Here is a 19,871-nt window from a genome sequence, read left to right as displayed (position 1 = left end):
AGGGATACACAAAAAGCCCCAAGGGCTTGTTTCCTTTGTGGTCCTGCAAAAAGCCTTGTGAATGTCTGAATACCTCGTAAAGTAAGCACATTTTGAATGAATGTCTTCATCCAGGTTTACATCTCCATCCACAACAACAGCAAGGTGTCCACCATGACATCTAAAGGCGCTAAAGAGACCCTTGTCTCCAAGCTGGGCTTCAAGTCCAACAGCTCCTCCTCCAAGGTTGAGGCAGAGTTGGAACGCGTGAGGAAAGAGAACTCTCACCTTCGGAAAAAGATGGACGAACTGGCCAAGCGACATGTTAAGCCTCCTGACTCAGACAAAAGCAAACTGCTAGAGGTAAGACAAAGGGGTATTTTGAAAAACAAACAAATTCCTAGGGAGTTTCATGCATTCTTGCTGGAGAGAGTCCCGGCCACACCATTGAGAAAAGTTCAAAGGATGGGGTAGAGATGAACCAATACCATTTCTCCTTCCCGATACCGATAAATGAAAATGAAGTAATATCTATTACCTTTAACTGAGAGAAATGCCCTTTAGTAAAAAGATCCTTTTGGAACCATGTCAATCCAAAAAATGGAATGAGACCCAAATAAAGTAATCGGAGGACGGGCACAAAGATGAGGAAACTGAATGAATAAAGGTTTTAGAATTTTAGTTAATTTCAGTTAAGATAGATCGATTCTACAAGAAATCGTCGTCACAAGATGGGAAGCATTCTCTCATATCGTTGGATGCGTTGCCACGGCAACCTGTTGATCTGAAACCCTTTTCCCTACTCCCTAACTGCCTCCGTTCAGGAACAAGGTCAAGTTATCTCGAATGGTAATTGATAAGACGGCAGCTGTGTGCAAACTGAATTTAAAACATTGGCTACAGTATCATGCCTATTGCCTAACTGGGGAAAGGACCGTAAGCAGTATGGAGACAGTATAAGCTGTGTATATCTGAATATGGCGTCAAAATGTTATCATAAATGGTAAGGGCCCTGAAACAGGATGGGACAATGTGACATTATTGATGATAAGGCCATGAAATGGACAGCCGGACGGGGACCAAACAACAAACAAGTGCTAGGCCAAAGTTAAAGATTGGTGACAAATAATGAGTGACATGGAGAAACCTTGACATTGATTGTAGGCTAAATCAAATCTATCCATCACCATCATCACAAATGTGATGAGGTCAGCACATTTGGGCTGTGGCTATGGCCGAATTTAGTGTTTGACTGTACTCTGTTACTGTTTTTACATTCTGTCTGTCTAATAAACTATTCAATCAATCAATCAATCCTGATTGGATGTCTATATCAATGATTACTATCCAAATATAGAGCTACTGCTGCGGCTTGCTGTATATGTTATGTATAATAGATAGTAGATACAATGAACACAAAAATATGAATCACTTACTGCAGTACTTTAAATAATTTCCTGAAGAATTATTGTGAGGTCAGTGTAAGTAGTGATGTGAACCAAATCTGTAAGGAGAAGCTTTCTGTTGCAGAAAATGGTTGATCACAATTCAGTCCTTGTGCAGTACTGTTTCTGAATTAGCCTTTCTTTGTTTCATGACTTCAGAGGATTTTGTCGTTGGAGACTATGAGAGAAAGAAACAACCAGCAGATGCAGCTTAAAGAGCAGGAGTTAGTAACCACCAGACAGCAGCTGTCAGCTAAAGGAGGAGAGGTAAACACACACACACTAGCCGATCCTAAGACTGCATAAAGGAGGAGAGATGCACACACACACACGCACACACACACATACATGGGGATATGATCCTGAAGCATGAATTGGACTAGACTAGATACTGTATAATACAGCATATTCTGCTTTACTCCTGTATCATCTTAAGCGCTTCCATTGCATGTTGCATTGACTGTATGGGGAAGTAATTATGTGAGCCAACGGTCTGTGGCTCATAAGATTAATAATAATAATAATAAACTTTATTTATATAGCACCTTTCATACATAAATGCAGCTCAAAGTGCTTCACACAGAGGACACAACAATATAATACAATAAAACACATTAGCATTCCCTCAACAACTTCCACTGAGGTGCTCTTGAGCAAGGCACATAGTCAAGTGTGTGAAATGCAACCGTTATGCATGCTTTGGGTAATACTACTCTTAAAGCTATGTTGAAGGACCATACCACTACCAGTCTAAACATGTCATCTTAAACGCTATAGAACTTACCAGACTAATTGAGTTAATGTTAGCTAGGCTTAATAAAACTGTGGTTGTAATATGTAATGGACTTTTGAATTGAATTTGTGAAACAATATTATTTTCAGATTAATCTACTTTCAGAATGCAAAAAAAGGACCCAGGGGTACATTCCAGGGAGTCCCATATTACTGCATATATCATACAAATCTATTTAACAACTTAAATCATATAATGTAAATAGATGATTCATTTATTTTTATTTATTTTTTTAACAATCGAAACATTGGTACATTCAAGAAAAACTAAAACAAAGACAAATCGGGGGGGGCGGGGGGAGATGCACACTATTCACTCTTGTATAAATGCCTTTTTCCCAAACGTTTTTCAAATCGCTCCGCCTTGGTCCTCAGATTATGAGTCACATGAGATATATTTCTTCAATAATTTCCATCCAGTGCTCCTCTCTAGGAGGGTCTGCTTTCAACCATCTCCTCGTGAAAAGATGATTAATTCTAATGTTGTAATTGTGTGTGTGTGAGGTGGTGGCATCACTGCAGGCCCAGCTGGAGCAGAGGAGGCAGGAGGTGGAGCAGAGAGACAGGCGGTTCCAGACCCTCTCAGAGGAAAGTGGAAACCTGAGGAACAAACTGGCGGCTGTATCTGCCCGCTGCCAGGCCCTGGAGACACCAGAAACACAGGTCAGGTCACAGCCAGGTGCTTGTGGGAGATGTGTGATCTATCCTCCTCACAGGAGGAACGAAAACGTTGTCTCAATAAAATGATCTTTGCCTTGAATACGGTTTGCGGGACTGCGGGCATCTTTGGCCTAGCACCCTCCGTTGATGTGTGCGATTACGTATGCTTTGAAGAGAACAGGGATTCCAAAACCTTTCCATGCTAAAGGACCCCCAAATGGCCATATCATCCTCTGGCTGCGGCCCCCCTATTTTTAAGGAGTGAAAATAGTGACTTAGAAGCTCACATTGTGAGCTTGTAGATAAGATCACCCCCTTTTTTTCTTTTCTTTTTTGCCCCCTTTTAAAAAATTTAAAATTATATACTTGAACGTTTTTGACAGCAATGACATCCCCAAAACAGCGACTGCCAGAATAGTCTTATGAATTGATTGGTCCCTATGGGGTGCCCCACTTTGCAAACGACTTGATACAGATCTTTTGCTCTTCCAGCAGCCAGATGTTGGTCGCCTGGGTAGGTGATTTGGTTACTCAGCCATTCTCGCCATCAATCGGATGGATGGATATTGTTTAATTTTACAGGGTTTCAGTACAGTAAACCTTCCACTAGGTGGCAGCATCTACTCTTAATCCTTTTCCTTCACTTAATCCTTCACTTCTCAGTCGTTTAGCCAATTATAGTTGGGCCTAATGCTCAGATGTTTTTAGAATGGGCCTCAGGTCTAAATGAGGATGGGGCAATACTTTCACCTTTGTCTGGACTTCTTAGACCTCGGCAGATATTCAATATTATGTACTGGTATATGTGTTAGATGTGTTTTCTCACCCTGTGTTTTATTGCCATTGACACCGGAGACTCTTCAAGTCCCCATGCATGTTTATGAAATCTCATTCATCATGGAAAGAGGCAAACTGATACTAGAGCATAAGAGCAGTGCTGCTTCCTCCCCTCTGTTCTAAATGTGACACAGTTGTCACCACCAGGTCACTTCCTATCTTTATTTCTGGTTAAGCTTAGGTGGTTAAGTCGTCAGGGAGCAGGGCTTAAGAAGAGATGAGTGGTTTGACAAGGACAAAGTTCACACATTTGCATTTCTGGGCAAACGCAGCGCTATTGGAGTCCATGTTAAAACTATAAACAAGGAACTAGTCGGTGCCATGAATATTTTACATGTGGAATAGATACAAAGTTTTATTTTATGTCTCAGTTATGTGGTCCATGTCCTTTTTCTTTTTTTACAGGCAGAGAAAACCCTGGCGTGATAATATTAGATGGCACATCTTGATGATATCTAGTCCTTTAATTTTAATACACCCTTCAAGTGAACATGAAAAGGTAGTAAAAGTGCCTATCCCTGGTATCCTCACTTGGACTAGGTTATTGCCCTACATATTGTCCCTATCCCTGGTATCCTCACTTGGACTAGGTTATTGCCCTACATATAGTCCCTATCCCTGGTATCCTCACTTGGACTAGGTTATTGCCCTACATATTGCTAACAAGCTACTAAGTCCTCAACCTCTCTCCCCTCCTGCCTGCATTCACAAAAGCTATTAGCCATATTGGCTTATGAGCCAATATTTTTAAATCCATCTGGAAAAAGTCAACAATCTCATGATGGCTATCTGGTCTGAGCAGCTCTCGGGCCTTAGCCTGGGGATGATCATTTAGTCTGGCCATATCACTGTAGGGTTGTTATGATGGGTTTGTCTGTGCTCAGGAGATCAGAAATGGAGACCAAAGGGTCAGAATTATGAGTGACCTTTGTCGAGGGATGGGTGTCGAGGAATTCTCTTGAGAATACCTATTGGGCTCCTCTCTGTAGCTTCAACAAGATATAAAGACCAGAAGTCAATGCACAGCAAATAAGACATAAATCTGTAGCATTTCAAGATGTTTATTTTAAATTATTAAGACATTTGACAGTTCATTTAGCAAGTGAACACATCTGGTGGACAGGATTTATTAGCCTACTCTTCCCCTGCAAAACATAATTAAAGTGCAAACTCATGTTTTACTCTCCCAACAGAATGGACAGGTGCCTTCTGGAGAACTAGCCATCATACAAGACCAACTGAGAGATGTGAGTCACTACATGGCGGGAATGTGTCTGTGGTTGTCTTCTCTGAAGGTTTTAGGATGTATTTTCAATTAGATGGCTTTGATTTCAGGAAAGCGTGTGTGTGTGTGACTGTGTGTGTGTGTGTTGTGTGAACCAGGCTCTTGAGAAGAACCAGCAGTGGCTGGTGTATGACCAGCAGAGAGAGGCCTATGTCCAGTCTGTTGTGACCCGCACCATGGAGCTGGAACACCAGCAGGCCAAACAAAGCCCACAGTCCACTTCAGAGGGTGAGACAGGGAAATGATTTAGTTACACATTATTAACTCATTACGACCAGAGGCCGTTTCTACAAATGCCTTCTAAACCAGTAGTGCTTTCAAGATGTTTCATAAATGTTCATAAATAGCAGATGTACACGCCCACAGGGTGCTTCGTGCCACGCTGTGAGTTTGTATATCTGCTATTTTAATTTTTACTGGTTCAGAAGGCATTTGTATCTGAGCCAATGCTAAAATCTCAAATGTACACGGATGCTGTCACGATTTTAACGGGTTAAAATAATCTGTGTTAATTTAGGTCAATTTGGTTACATAATTATGTACACACTGAGTTAAATTAACACTGAGGATTTCACTGAGTGTATAATTTGGCATAAATGATCATGTGTATGAGTCGAGTTTCTTTCAGTTATATGGGTTTGCTACTACCAAACACTGTTTTGTGAATCTTCCACAAACTTCACACAGTAATTTACATTACTATCAGTAGTTCAAGATTGGACAAGGACAGGGACACATTAGACTTAGATGTCTTTCTTAATACAGTTTGGCTAGATGCTAGAGGTTAATCCATTGTGGTACAAACTGTCATAGAAATACTGACGAGGGCGGGGCACGGTGGCACAGTTGGTAGTGCTGTCGCCTCACAGCTAGAAGGTCCTGGGTTCGATTCCCGCTCGGGACGCTGTGGGCGCTGGTGGCGTGTTTCCTCCTCCGTGTCATCAGTGCGAAGGCGGGGTTGGCAAAAAGGGCCTTTCTGTGTGGAGTTTGCATGTTCTCCCCGTGTCCCCTAGGGTAGGTACCCTCACAAAAAACATGCAGTAATCCTGGTCACTAAACTGCCTCCGCCGGGGCGCCTGATGGAGGGGAAAGGAACTGGTTGGAATAACGTGTTCCTTCCACGCGCTACGTCCAACCAGGGAAACTCCCCCCTGTCAGGTGTAAAGGAGCAACTTGGACACTCAGGCATGAAGGAAGCATGAGTTCAAGTCTGTTGCTCTCCCCTTGTCCCCCATATATGGGGACTAGGTTGGTGGAGGGTGTGTAGAGCCCAGGATCACATTAGATGATTGACACAGGGGTGAAAAATGGGTTACAAAATCGTGGGATAAAAAATATAATATAATTAAAGAAATATATATATATATATACTGGCGAGATTATTACCTTCCATTGCCAACACAAGGATGCAGGCCCAGCCTAGAGGAAAATATACTAGGAAACAAATATTAAAAATCTGTATTAACGGGTCCTGGGCTGCTGGCAATGAGAGAAGAAACTGGCAGTACACTTAATGCAAACACATTTATGTAACTATATTTGATTTAATGCTAGCCCTTTCTAGGGTATTGTTCGATGCCGGCCAACTAAGTGACAAGTTAATTGAACTCAATAGTTGATTGAGTTGGCCATTTACAGTATTCTGCAAGCTGCATTTTAAAAGCTCATTTACTGCTTTGGGTTGATTTTATAGACTCCCTGTTCCCCAATGTTCCACAACGTTTTCCACACCAGAGATTGAAATGTCTTCAAAGGCAACATCAACTTATCGAACATTCTACCAGGAAGTAATGAAAACTGCACAGATGGTTCTAATTGCAATGGCACAACAATAGGTTAATGGTGTAAATGGGTCCATTTGGTTACATTTTGTACCCTCTCACAAATTAATTAATGAACACAGGAGTGTGTACCCATGCCCATAGCAGAATCAAATGTATTGTCACATCACAGGTTTGCAGAGGTGGGTGAAATTAGTTTTTGTGTGGGCGCCATCGTTTTTGTTGATTTCATGCATGGAAAAGAAATGGAGGCAGTGCGGTAATGAGAACTTCTGCTAGCATCTTCTCATTGTCTTCTGCAGAGAGCAGTGCTCCTCCGCTCATGGGTCACTATGAGCAGCTGCTGCAGGGGACACAGAAAGACCTGGAAACCCAGAGAGAGCAGGCTGCCAGGGCCCAGCAGGAGCTCCAGGCACAGAGGGAAGAGGTAGGGATGCCTTCTCTCTGTAGGTGTACTATGTACTGTATGTATGAGTTGTTCTAGCCATTTACACTAGCTAGGCTACATTTGAACCTGGTGGGAGGTGCTGGAACCAGATCTTTAAAGACAGACAATACTGGTTATTTCTTTTTTTTGCATTTTCTTCTTGAACCTTTACTGAACTTTACTTAAGATTGGATGAATGCTCTCTCAACAGACATCCAGGGCCCAGGCTGAGGTGCAGTCCCTGAGAGAGCAGGTGTCCAGGTGCCAGGAGGAGATGTCCTCCTTCCAGAGGAGGTACGAGGACAGCAGCAGGGAACTGTCGTCCTTCCAGCACAGGTACGAGGAGAAGAGCAGGGAGCTGGACCAGACCAAAGAACAGCTGAAGGCGGAGCGGCGTGTTAACAGGTAGACCGACACAAGGGGAATAAAACAGAGATGTTTATCTATTTTAATAGGAATTCATGTTTTGAATGATCTGAACAGTCTGTAAAGTGTGACATTTTGAATTTACTGTTTCCCAGACCTGGAAAAGTACTTGGGTGAAATCTTGAAAAGTAAGGAGTCAACAAAAAGAGACTCATGTGTTCCTTGTTATCAAAACCAGAGGATTTTCAATCGTTGCAACTTTTCTAAAGTTATGCAATTGTTAATTATTGTTCCCGAGCCAGGCTTGGAAAAAAAGAGTGAAAGTCGGCCCATGTTTATCTTCGCCCCCCAAATGTGAAACCCAGATCGCTCCTAACCTGACACAAAGTCATACACGGGAAGCACTGTTCAACGAAAATGAAAAGAAATGGGAGAGGCAGTGTTTGGTCAGCCATCTTCGGGGCAAAAGCCTGGAATTTTTATTGGGGGGAAAGGGCAAGCACCCTGGATCAAGGTCACAGTCACGGTCAAACTATAAATCACACAATGAGTGATATACTGGGAGCGGATAGCCATAGAAATGTAGACAGGGCTTACTTCATTGGTGAAGAAGGCTCTGGTCTACAGTATGCAAATCTGTGCTCCAACTAAGACATGCTGTGAGCGATGAGAGGCAAGTGTCATCAGAACGTACGGACAGGATGAGGGTGGAACTGGAGAGCATGGAGGTCAGACTGGAGGAGGAGCGAAAGAGATCTGCTGAGCTGTTAATGCAGGTAATAACTGCATTTCTATTATGTACTGCACTATTATACACAGTGATGTATTATGTACGGCACTATATACACGGTAAAATCATGTGTTACAAACCTAGTCACTCCCCAGAAATGCTGGGGAATGAAGAAAGCATAATGTAAGATATATATATTCACCCATTCTGACCGGGCACCCATTTTGGTGTTGGCATCATGTTATGCTTTAGCTATTGAAAAATAGCAGATCTACAAGCTCATATCGCGCCACTGAGTGGCGCGATACGAGCTTGTAGGTCTGCTATTTTTGAAAAATCGAAGAACGACTAACATTTTTTTAATCTGATCTCAGGTCAGAATGGGTTAACAGTTTCCGTGCCGGGAATGGATTACTCCAGGTTAATGTCGCTGCCATATCGGACATACGCGACTTTTGTTGTATGTGTTTAATCCGCCGTAATGTAAAAAATAAATAGAAAATCCTTCTTCGCCGCGGAGATAGAGAGTAGGTGCATCTGTTTTGACGATGAAACCGGAAATCGTCACATGCTGTGGGCTGCTAGGGCTTCTGGGAAATTGAGGCCAATGGAAATGCATGGGGTGCAACCGTGCAACGCCTCATTGAGACCAGTCTTGTGTGCGTCTTCCGGGTGCACCAAGATGGTGGATGCTACGCTTGGATCATAACAAACCACGGTGCTGGATTTTCGCGGATTAAAAGCCCAAATAATTCAGCGTATGCTCTAAAGGTAATACAACAATCTCGGCAGTGAAGGGGGGTTGATTAAAAGTCTGGTAAATCGTTTTCAGCAGTAAAACTGGTTAATAATGAAACTGTCAGGATGTAATAGACATTTTTTTTAATCTGATCTCAGGTCAGAATGGGTTAACAGCTTCCCTGCGTAACTCGCTATTCACGCCTTTTATTCCATTGTCTTTCCCTGCGTAATACGCTAAACCCGCTATTTGCTATATGTGTTTAATTCGCCGTTTTTTTTATAACTTAAAAGAAATATCGGCTTTGTCGCGGATCTGGCTTTTTACGATGACGTAACCGAAAATCAACCAACCGCCGGCTTGCAAGGGCTTCTGGGAAACTGAGTCCAATGCAAAAGTGAAATACAGCTTTTGACAGGATCCTTGGTCTTCTCAGGTGAATATGCTTCAGAAGTCCCTCCTGAACCAAAATGAGGAGCAGAGGAGAATCGCTGCACTTGAACAACAGGTAATGAATGACAGTGATTTACAGGAGATTGCAGAACGGTTAACCATGATATACTACACAATCCTTGCCTCGCGTAGCCATTCTTATCTGCCATTGCAATGCAAATTGGCCCATCCATGCAGTGATATTAGTATGGCTACGTGATCCTGTGCACTTCAACATTATTAATAGAACTATTCACTAAGAAAATTATAATTGCAGTCCTAGTTAACGGATTTGTTGAAGATGGAATATATTGTAGATATTCAGCAAATTAATTGGGATTTGAGAAGATTTCATATTTTATATTCTACTACACATTCTTGTGGCTTACACAATGCATCTCTTTCCATTTCTCTCACTCATGTTTTTCCTTTCGTTCCATCCAAGATCCAACTCTCTGCCAAGGAATTTGAGGACGAGAAGACGGATCGACAGAGCATGCAGCACCAGCTGCAGAAAATGTTGAAGGAACTCCGTAAAGCCCGCGATCAGATTACTAGACTGGAGTCTGCTGTAAGTGTTCATGAACATTCAAAACGAACACGTTCAACAGTGTTGGATAAGAAAAGTTTTATTTGTGTTTAGCTTACTCAAAGAAATGCTCCACTGTCAAATTTGTGAATTTGTTAGTCAATTTCTGACATTAGTTTGCAGATGCAGTCACACCAAACTTTGATTCATTGGCAGAATTCTCCCTCATAGGCAGAATTAAAGTTCAATGTGACCGCACCTGTAGCTGTGTAAAAATATTTATACATATATATTTCATGTAATATTGTCTGAGAAAATACTTTTTCATATTCAACTATTTCAAATGTGGTTTGTGGACTGATCCTACAATACCCAGAATTCACTGTGAAGGGTTAATTCAGCAGTTCTCAAGGCCATTGTGGCAGAGGGGAGAATATTTAGCTCTGCTTCATACATGGTGTTGACAGCCTTCGTCTTGGCACCATAGCATGATCATTACTCATGTGTTTACTGATCATCATTCCAGACAAGGAGATATGATTTTAGAACTGTGTAGTATTTCATCAAGAAGTAAAACAAACAATGTGATGAAAGAAACTTTTGGCATTGTCAAGTGAAGAAGGTAAACACTTGAGATGATTCATGCATACTCTACGTAGCAATCTTGAACCAAGACTGTCAAGTTATTAGTTTTTTTTTTTCCATTGTTCTCTCCGCCTCTTACCTCTGATTTCCCTTGTATTTCAGAAACAACCAAGCACTCGTTTCTCAGAGCCCAGCTCTTACAATAGGCTGGACTTTGAGCGCCTGGCGATCTCAGACTCCACCTCCCCATCCAGATGCCTCCTGGATGAGAGCTTCCTGGAGTGTCCCAAATGCCGTGCTTCGTACCCCACCAGCCAGCACAGGGAGCTTCTCCACCACATGGACTACTGCATGGCCTAAGGGAGCTTCTCCACCACATGGACTACTGCATGGCCTAAGCCAGTGGTTCTCAAACGTTTTGATTACATGATGGACACTGTTTTGGTATATGCATTAGGCCACAGACTCCTTTAACTCAGAGAGTGTACAAAGGGATCCAAAATGGTCAGAATTAGACCTGTAATGGTCCATTTGGTACCAAACTATCAATCATGTAGCTGGAACCCCCCCTTAGGAGACCACTCTTTGAGAACAACTGGCCGAAGCCGAACATGCTTATCAAAGATTTATTTTATTTTTCCAAAATTTCCAATTATGTTGACATTTTATTTTGATAGTTGTAAAGGGCAGTAAAGATTCCAGCTGTGTGACCATGTGTACAGTATGTGCTGCTAGAGAATATCTGCAGCATAAAGTTTACAATTTTTTACTTGGTGATCATGTTTTGTAATAACCACATTTTCCATTGCAATTATGCATCAAAGGCTGTAAGTAAATAATGCTTTGGGATGTTATTAATTTTATGGTATAAAGGGATTTGTTTTTTCTAGTTTTTTAAGTGAGGTGGCAGTATTGAATTTCCATAATATATCCCAATGGCTCATTTGGCTGAGAGTAGTTTGAGAAGCAGAGAGACGTGACCTTGTTTTGGTAATAAGTGTAACCTCACAGAAATAACAGAACTAGAGCCGGCTACAAATGCTGAACAAATGAGGAATCATGGGGGCAATCATTGCATAATTTATTAAGTGAAATCACCTAGAATGTATTTTTTAAATGCCCATTTTGCCCAACAATTAGTTAGTTCTATGGTAAGTTAGGATGTTGTCCTAAAAGGTCCCTAATTGTTCCCATTTGTTTACATATCTCTACACTCCAGTTTGCCCTGGTTCTTAAGTGCTCTCAGGTCAAAGAGAAACCTGGCTATTACTTGAGGAAGACGGCAAGTGTCTTTTTAATATAGTTTTTCTTTTATGTACAGTAATAGTATATGCAGTTGTATGAGTTGTTTTGTGGTTTGTTTTATAATGCCTCTCATAGGCATTTTTATTTTATTGTGTGTACCTTGTGTTTGCTATAATTATGATCCTTTTAAGATATAATATTGATGACTATTTTAATAAACAAAGCTCTTTTCTTAGCCCGTAGTAAGTGCAGTAATCTGTATAATGGTGATGTGGAAATGGAGATCTACAATATTGCCCTTTACCCATTTCAGCCTATCTATAATTGGTCCTCCTCACACCTCACTAATGCTCATTATATTATGGTAAAAAACTTTTAAGGTTAAAATGAAAAGGTTCTTCTCTGTATCTCAGAGGAGCGCTGTGAACAGTTCCTATCGGTGACTTGGGGGAATCCAAGCTCAAACTAGGCTTTCTCTTCTTGGAAATATAATGGAAGCTATTCTCAAATTAATTAAAAAAAATGTATATATGTTGTGTATGTATAGGCACGTTTCTGAACGGTCCACAGCCCTGATGAACACATCCTTTGTTCAGCTGTTGCTTGTCTAATCCTGTTGTGTAAGGACTGGGATCCTCCGCTAAAGTGTGCCACTGCTCACCTGAAGTGTAGTGTAGTAATTCCGAATGTGTCTCACTTCCGTCTCTACCCTGCCATTGCAAACCTGTATCCCGTAAAGCTGAAATGAGATTGCACGAGTTTGTATTAAACTATTAAAGGCAGGAGAGTAGCCAAGGCTTTCTCAGTAAGTAAAAGACATTAAGGTGCCTACAGTATATAAGCCTAATTTATACTTTGTCATAAAACATTGTCGCTCAATTAGGATGATGTAATTTATGTGGGAGAGGCTAAAGATTCTGCAGTACTTTTGTTGTCTTTTGGTTGTTGGCTTATGTTTTAGTTCTCTGCTCTCCAAATCTATCTATTTTGCCCTCTCAAGATGTTTTGTAAACTTTTATTGTCATGTGATTTCATTATACCTTTTATTCTGATCATGTCCAAAGATTTGATACTGTACTCACTGTACAAAAATGTGCAATAAAGATTGAAATAAATGTGTGCTTACATATACTCTTATTTCAGTCATATCTTAGTTCCCTTGAATAATACTGTAGCTTGAACCAAGGATAGAATGGTGTAATTTCCGACAATATGATACCCACTGTAATACAAGTTTTCTCTTCTGAAGAGGGAGAAATAGGACACCATCACTAGTAGTACAGTAAAATGTTTTATACTACAAATTACATTATCTTTTTTTCTATTTTTTACAACCAGTGTCATGGCTAAAACTGGAAAGAAACAACAGATTAAAAAAAGAACTTAATTGTAGAACCAATTCATAGGCTAGAGCAGTCCTTGTTCATATTGGGGATGGTGCTATGATTTATTTTCAGACCAGTGGGCATATACGTGTGTTTTATGTTTTGTTAGCGGACATTCTTGCCACAGATTTAGCAATTATATTTAGTTTGTACACCAGATATATCAGTATATGCAGAGATCTCTGATCATCTGGCAATGCCAGACTACTTTTTTATTAGACCCTGTCTTATATATTTGGAGGGGCGCTATATCCCCTCCTATGTCCAGCTTTGAGGGTGTGTGTAAACACAAACATTGTGTAAACACAAACATTGAAGACAAAAGTGAGGACGCCAATTGTGATTGGCCAGAATGAGATGATGTATGATAAGAGTGCCCCTCACTTCACATAGGTGTGATTTTATTTAAGAACGGAGAGGGCTAACAGAATGGTAATTTTATTTCAAAAAGTAGTTAAAAAAGAGTACACCATACAATCACAGAGGAAACAAATTATACCCATATCGTACATTCATATACTGTATGGCTTAGCGAAGCCTGATGGAATACATCCATCAGTGTACACGGAAGTCATTCCATTCCAAGTTGCACTCAAGTGCCGATGAGGGTTCAGCTTCTTTAACGCCTTGTAGAGAGAATTTCTTCTCTGGGTACTTGGCACGTTGTAAAATCGTCCTAGGTTTGGGCACATCTGGGCACCTCCATGTAAAATTGGCTATTTTGTCCAAAATGTAAAAAGTATACATGTTTGGAACATGCTTAAACATTTGTTAATTAAGGTCTAACATTTCAACAATTGCTACAAATTGCTACAAAACCTGCATATCCAGTCATTTGGGGGCATTAACAAGAAGTTGAAGGATAAGAGTCTGATAATGATGTACCGTGCATGTTCACATCAAGTATACTTTACATTACTTAAGACCATTTTTATCCTGTATCCCCATAAGCTAGCCTATGGACACCACATTGGTTTCACAGAGAGATGGTAAAGCCTGATATATATACTTTGTTGCGCACCAGTGTTGCGTTTCAAAAATAGCTGATTCACATCCAATATGTCACATTGCTATAAGTATAAGCTGTGAGCTTATAGATTTGAATTTTTGACACAGCCTGAGTGCATTGTGAGCTTGTAGATCTTGTAGCTTGTAGATATTGTAGCTATTTTGTGTGTGGGACACCAGTGTATGATGAACTGGACAGCGTCAATGACTAATTTACCCAAGTCCCTTATTTATAGTGTTGTTAATGCAAAAGTTGCGACGTTCCTGGATCCCTGTTAGCAGCTCAGCTGCTGGAGGTGCTGGCGGATTGACAGAAAGCTGTAATAAAAACATGACAAATATATTTGTTTTACAAGTGACATATAGAACCTGCAAATAAAAAGCATGTACAGTATGGTTCAGTAGGCCTAAATAATCTGAGGTTTTTACTTTCATGCCTTGATCAATCACACCACAACCACACTTTCACTCACTCATTGACACACTTATCGTTCACTCATGTAACCCTTGTAACACAATGCTATCAACCCACCGGTGTGTGGAACACGTCTGTATTTGCCAAGCAGGCAGAGCTCTGTCTTCCTCTGGGTGACGATCTGCTGGTCCTCTGGCCTCAGTCCTGTGGGGTGACGGGAGAAGATGAAGGAGTAATCGTCCAGGCAGGTGCCGTCTTCGTTCAGCTCTCTGCAGGCGTAGTGCACGGCGTAGTTGTCGTAGTCGGTGTCGATCACCCAGTGGTCGTCATCTGAACAGGTTGAGTGGAGAGAGAAAGAGCAGACTTCCTTTAGCACCATGCATGCATGCATGGACACATATCCTACACAGAAAACGTTACTGTGTACTAGCTGTACTGTGTCTGGTCCCATGCCATTTTGTAATTGATGGACCTCAATATATTGTATTATAGTACACATAACCTTTGTGCTCATTTGATACCACAGCTATATCACTGACAATTCTGAGGTGTCATTATTATTATTATCAAACATTTGGTTTAATTAATTTACAGATTTAAACTGTGAATGTTGCTGTGCAGTTGATCGTTGAATTGAATCAACAACAGCATGTTTAAAGGGTAATGCCCCAAGTTGGCACCGTAAAGATAATGTCAATGACCTGACCTGACCGTTGCTAAATATTTTGTCAGTAATGCCCCCGGTCAACTCAGTGCCACGTGCAAAAGCTTTTGCCAGAAAAGCTCCTGGTCACTCAGTGCCACCTGCAAACGGTTTTACCAGCAATGCTCCTGGTCCCGGTTTAAAGAGAACATTTGTCTCACATCTTGTTCATCTGAGATATAACATTTGGAGAGCTGAGGAGTGAGAACCGGAGGAGACCAGGTACAAACTAGGAACAATCATCACAAACCCACTTCATTCATGATGCATGTCGAAATCATGCCAAAATTCAAGTAGAAGATCCAGGTTAGGCCCTGTCAAGTTCAAGTCTATGGTAGAGGCTGCAGTAACTTACATCCAGTCTGAAGGTAGGTGGCAGCTCCCTTGTAATCCATCTTGAATTTTGCAGGGTCAGAGGTGTCTTCAAAAAAGGCAACCATGTTTGCACACATTTCCCAGTTGCTGTTAGACAAAGAGAGTGATGAGAATAAGAGAAAAGGTTTAACGTAAGGAGATGAGAGCGGAGCATTATGTCAAATCACGATTAAACTTTAACCACATTAGCCCAATTGAAAAAAGAAATAGCAGAATATTCCATCTATATTTCACCTATAATGACATGCCCAGAATTGTAACACTTGGTTGAAAATGGTTAACTGAGGGAAGTCAGCCGAACCAGAATCACACTTGACCATGATGTCACGCACAATTAGCACTGGGCCCAGTGCAGAATACAACTCACTTCAGAATGATGACTCTGCCCTCGGCCGTGGCGGTCATGGTGCCGTCTTCTTTGATTGTGAACTGGGCCACAATGTTGTCGAGCAGGAACAGGCCGACGGGGTCCTTCTTTGCCACAGCGTACCATGTCCCTGAATACTGCAACGGAGAAGATGTGCATCTCACTTCATGCAATCAACCCTCTAAAAACAGACCTGAGTCCTACTCAAACCAATAATCTTTCAAGTGTTTATAATTATGTGTTTCCTATGTTGTTTACTTTCTCTTTATGACTCTTTTTCTATCTTTATTTATTCTTTTCACTGTACATTTTGGTCAGCTTTATGTGTCTAAAAAATAAAAATGTGCACTATAAATAAACGTACTTAGGCCTACTTAGTTTATTTATTTTTATGTATTATTTACCTTGCATGAATGTTTTTATTTCTTTCAGCAATGCCCTCATGCTTCACACTCAAGTTTCACACATTCACACCTGGGAGCTGCCCAGAACAACCATTGTCCAATACTGCTGACCACGGAGCAGATAGAGGTAAGTGCCTTGCTCAAGGGCAAACTGTATTAACACATGGGATGAAGGTTTCTCATTCACTTTAGGAAATATTTGTCACTCACCCTGGTCCTGTCGAAGTTCTGCACGACTTTGAAGTCGGCCACTTTACAGTCCTGTGCCCAGCACACAGCCAGCATACACAGAGCCACAAAGTACCGCAGCATCCTGACTCTTCTGGAAAGGCATAGGAAAGAAAGAAATTATAAAAGCACATTTAAATCTTTCCACTCAATGTCACTGGTGCAAAATTCTATAAAGTAATAACACACTTTTGCACTTGAGCAAATATGAATAAGAGTTAAAAGCCATGTTATCCCATTTCCAATGCATACCTTGTTGTTATGAAAAGGAAGTACTGGACTGCTCACAGGGGTCACAGTGATTTTTTTAGGCAGATTTCTGCCTTATATACTGGGGCTGTTGTTGTATAATGACTCCTAGGGGCCTGAGTCTACCCCGCCTTTCCTCGCAGCTAGCTAGGCTTCTATTGGACAAACATTTACGTAACTGTAGGCCCCTCTCCTATTGATTTGTTCTGCAGCTCCCCCTCCAAAGACATGTTTTTTTTTTGTTTAGGTTTTTTCTTTTTTTTTCTTTCTGCTGGAAAATGAGGCCCTCCTGAACTTAACCTCAACCACAGCCAATTCCAAGACGCACATCTGGGATATACAGCCTATACTGCGCAGGATGAATGTGGAATGCAGGCGTGTCATGTAGATAGTATAGACGCACGTGCACATACATGCACTCAGACCAACAGACATGCCTTGTGCTTTACAAGGTCATAGCTTTGTATGTGTTTTTGTTTTCCGGCAGACAGACACACCAAAGTGAAGACATGTTTAAACTTGATATGTGTGTCTCCATAATGCATCATCAGCTCAACTAGTATCGCTGTTCATTTCACCATTCTACCTGTGTGTGTGTGTGTGTGTGTGTGTGTGTGTGTGTGTGTGTGTGTGTGTGTGTGTGTGTGTGTGTGTGTGTGTGTGTGTGCGTGTGCGTGTGCGTGTGCGTGTGTGTGTGCGCGTGCGTGCAGGTTGGTGCCTTCATTGGTTTCCTCTGCCATCGGTGTATGAATGCGTGTGTGAATGTAATGCAAAATCTATGTAAAGCGCTTTGGATAAAAGCGCTATATAAATGCACCATTACTATTGCAATTAGATCTGATTGCACTCTTGGCAATCAGATCTAATTGCTATGAATTATTCTTTAAATGAAACACCTGTGATATGAATACTCATCAGTCAAATGCTTTTGCTTTCAGTGTCTTGCCTGATATTCACAAATATCACAGCAATATGGTATCTTGGAGTTAAAAACTGATTCCTATACTGCCACAATCAAAAAACACATTGTGATGTTCCATCGTAGGCAAATACTTTTCCACTGCTTATGATTTCCTAAATGACAGGAATTCCAATTTATTAAATAGTTACAGTACATCTGGTATACTCCAAGTACCATCACTAGTTGATTCAGATCAGAGTTTTATCATTCTTTAGTTTAGAGCATCATGTCTATACTTCCTCATACAACAAATAGTGTGAGCTTGTAGTTCTGCTTATTTTTCTATTTGTGAACAATTATTTGAAGACAGTATTCAAACCTTTAAAAAAGAAAAACAGATCAGTTCCAGGGCTGAGAAAAGTTGGCTGCAGCAGATGTAAACAGTCCCTCCCCTCTGCTGTGGTATGAAATAATTGTGCCTTTGGGACCCAACATCTACAACTTGCATAACCATGCGGATCAGCACAATGAGCTGCAGCAGGGATAATGGTGGTTAAAGTCAGAATAACATTTCATAGTATTAGCCAATGAGCTATATTGTTAATGCTATCATTTCAGACTTATTTTCTTGTTTTGACAACACATTTTGATTTGTATTCATAACTTTTTTAAATTTATTTTTAATGGATGCCAAGCATGATAGGGATACGGTTTCATGTGTAGCTGTCAAGCACACAAAAACTAAACCAAATCAAAACCCAGTCCCAGAGGGGAGGGTGTTCTCCCTGCACCTCGGCCTAACGCCCATGCTTTCTCCCCAAATACACTGACATAAAATACATAAATCAATGACATTAAGCAATATAACACATAAATCCCCCTAACACATTCCCCAAGTCAAATTATGACACAATACCAGAACTTATGACACAATAAGCAGAACAATAACGAGTGCCCCGACTAGGCATGCTGGGAAGCCTCTCCTCAGCCACTATCCACCGAAAATAAAAACAAGGATACAATATTGATCTCTCCCAAACAAAAACAGAATGTATGCACAAAAACAAATTTCACCCACAAATTTCACCCAAATGAAAACCTGTGATGTGACAATAAAAAATGATTCTGATGTACTACATGACTATAGTTACTATAAATACTTGACCATAAGTATCCAATGTACATCGCTCGGGTAGGCAAAAGGGTAAAATCAGCCCTTACCGGCTTCTGACAGAAATAATGGGGAAATACGGGACGAGGCTTCCCTCCCCTACTGGGCGGGGATTTTCTTTCTTTTTACATGAGTTGGGCGTTGTCATCTTCTACCATGCGCTGAAAACCCATTCTGCCAGCCACCTCGTAGCATAGTGGTCATTCTGTCAGAAAGACACCTGTGGCTTCCGCATTCGGTCGGTGCCACTCAAAGTGAGGGAAGCCTCGCCCTATAGTATGTATGTCAGAAGCATTTTGTTTAATTGAGTGTTTGTCAGATACTTTGTTTTCATTACCTGTTCATGTGTCACTCTGTTATATTATATGTGTGAGTAGTGAGTACGAGACTTAGTCTGGTGTCATTTCACGTTTTTGTGTCTGTCTGCCTGCATTTGGGTCAAACTTTGAAATCCCTTGGCATAAAGTCACAGAGAGGTCCAGAGGTGACTGGGATAAGCCTCCTACTCTTCCCAGGGCTCTGCGGCTATCCCCAGGGGAGGGACATCTGGTGTGTAGAGGGACTCTCCTCTGTGCTGGTAAGGGACCGACAAGGTGCCAGCCAGTCGCAATGTATGACCACCTTAGTATATCCACCTTTACCAGCTGCACCCTGTACCATGTCTGATAATTTGGCCAATATACAGTATTGTTTTCCAAACACTGGGTTGGGATAAATATCCCTTTTTACTCTTTTTTTTTTTCTACAAAGAATATTTAATTATTTCAAAATATTTTCAAAAACCAAAATCAAACATAGAAAAACACGCATTAGTGTGAAGTGAGGGACGCTCT

The 19,871-nt window shown here is 41.1% G+C and overlaps 2 protein-coding genes across 3 annotated transcripts; one reads left to right on the top strand and one right to left on the bottom strand.

Annotated features, from left to right (window-relative positions):
• Positions 1-153: 153 nt before the first annotated feature.
• LOC310874565 (centrosomal protein of 55 kDa-like) lies at positions 154-10,947 on the top strand (the record flags this gene model as incomplete). Its single annotated transcript, XM_083787423.1, has 11 exons — positions 154-342; positions 1,584-1,691; positions 2,721-2,879; positions 4,907-4,960; positions 5,097-5,226; positions 7,082-7,206; positions 7,418-7,611; positions 8,225-8,348; positions 9,478-9,549; positions 9,919-10,044; positions 10,750-10,947. 11 exons carry the CDS (start codon positions 154-156, stop codon positions 10,945-10,947), a joined length of 1,479 nt encoding a protein of 492 aa, XP_083643549.1.
• Positions 10,948-13,639: 2,692 nt separating this feature from the next.
• On the bottom strand, positions 13,640-17,068 carry LOC310874131 (retinol-binding protein 4-A-like). 2 transcript variants are annotated; one of them, XM_083786814.1, is made up of 6 exons: positions 16,970-17,068; positions 16,700-16,808; positions 16,086-16,222; positions 15,699-15,805; positions 14,758-14,970; positions 13,640-14,543 (listed from the first exon to the last, which is right to left on the bottom strand). In XM_083786814.1, exons 2-6 carry the CDS (start codon positions 16,799-16,801, stop codon positions 14,509-14,511), a joined length of 594 nt encoding a protein of 197 aa, XP_083642940.1. In that variant the 5' UTR covers positions 16,802-16,808; positions 16,970-17,068; the 3' UTR covers positions 13,640-14,508. The 2 variants fall into 2 exon arrangements, with proteins under 2 accessions (XP_083642940.1, XP_083642939.1); XM_083786813.1 differs by having other exon boundaries at positions 16,700-16,811; positions 16,970-17,026.
• Between the last annotated feature and the right edge of the window lie 2,803 nt (positions 17,069-19,871).

This window comes from Protomyctophum parallelum (assembly GCF_964188405.1).
Source record: "Protomyctophum parallelum genome assembly, chromosome: 17".
In the NCBI taxonomy this organism is placed as follows: Eukaryota; Metazoa; Chordata; class Actinopteri; order Myctophiformes; family Myctophidae; genus Protomyctophum; species Protomyctophum parallelum.
This window is presented reverse-complemented; position numbering and strand designations above follow the sequence as displayed.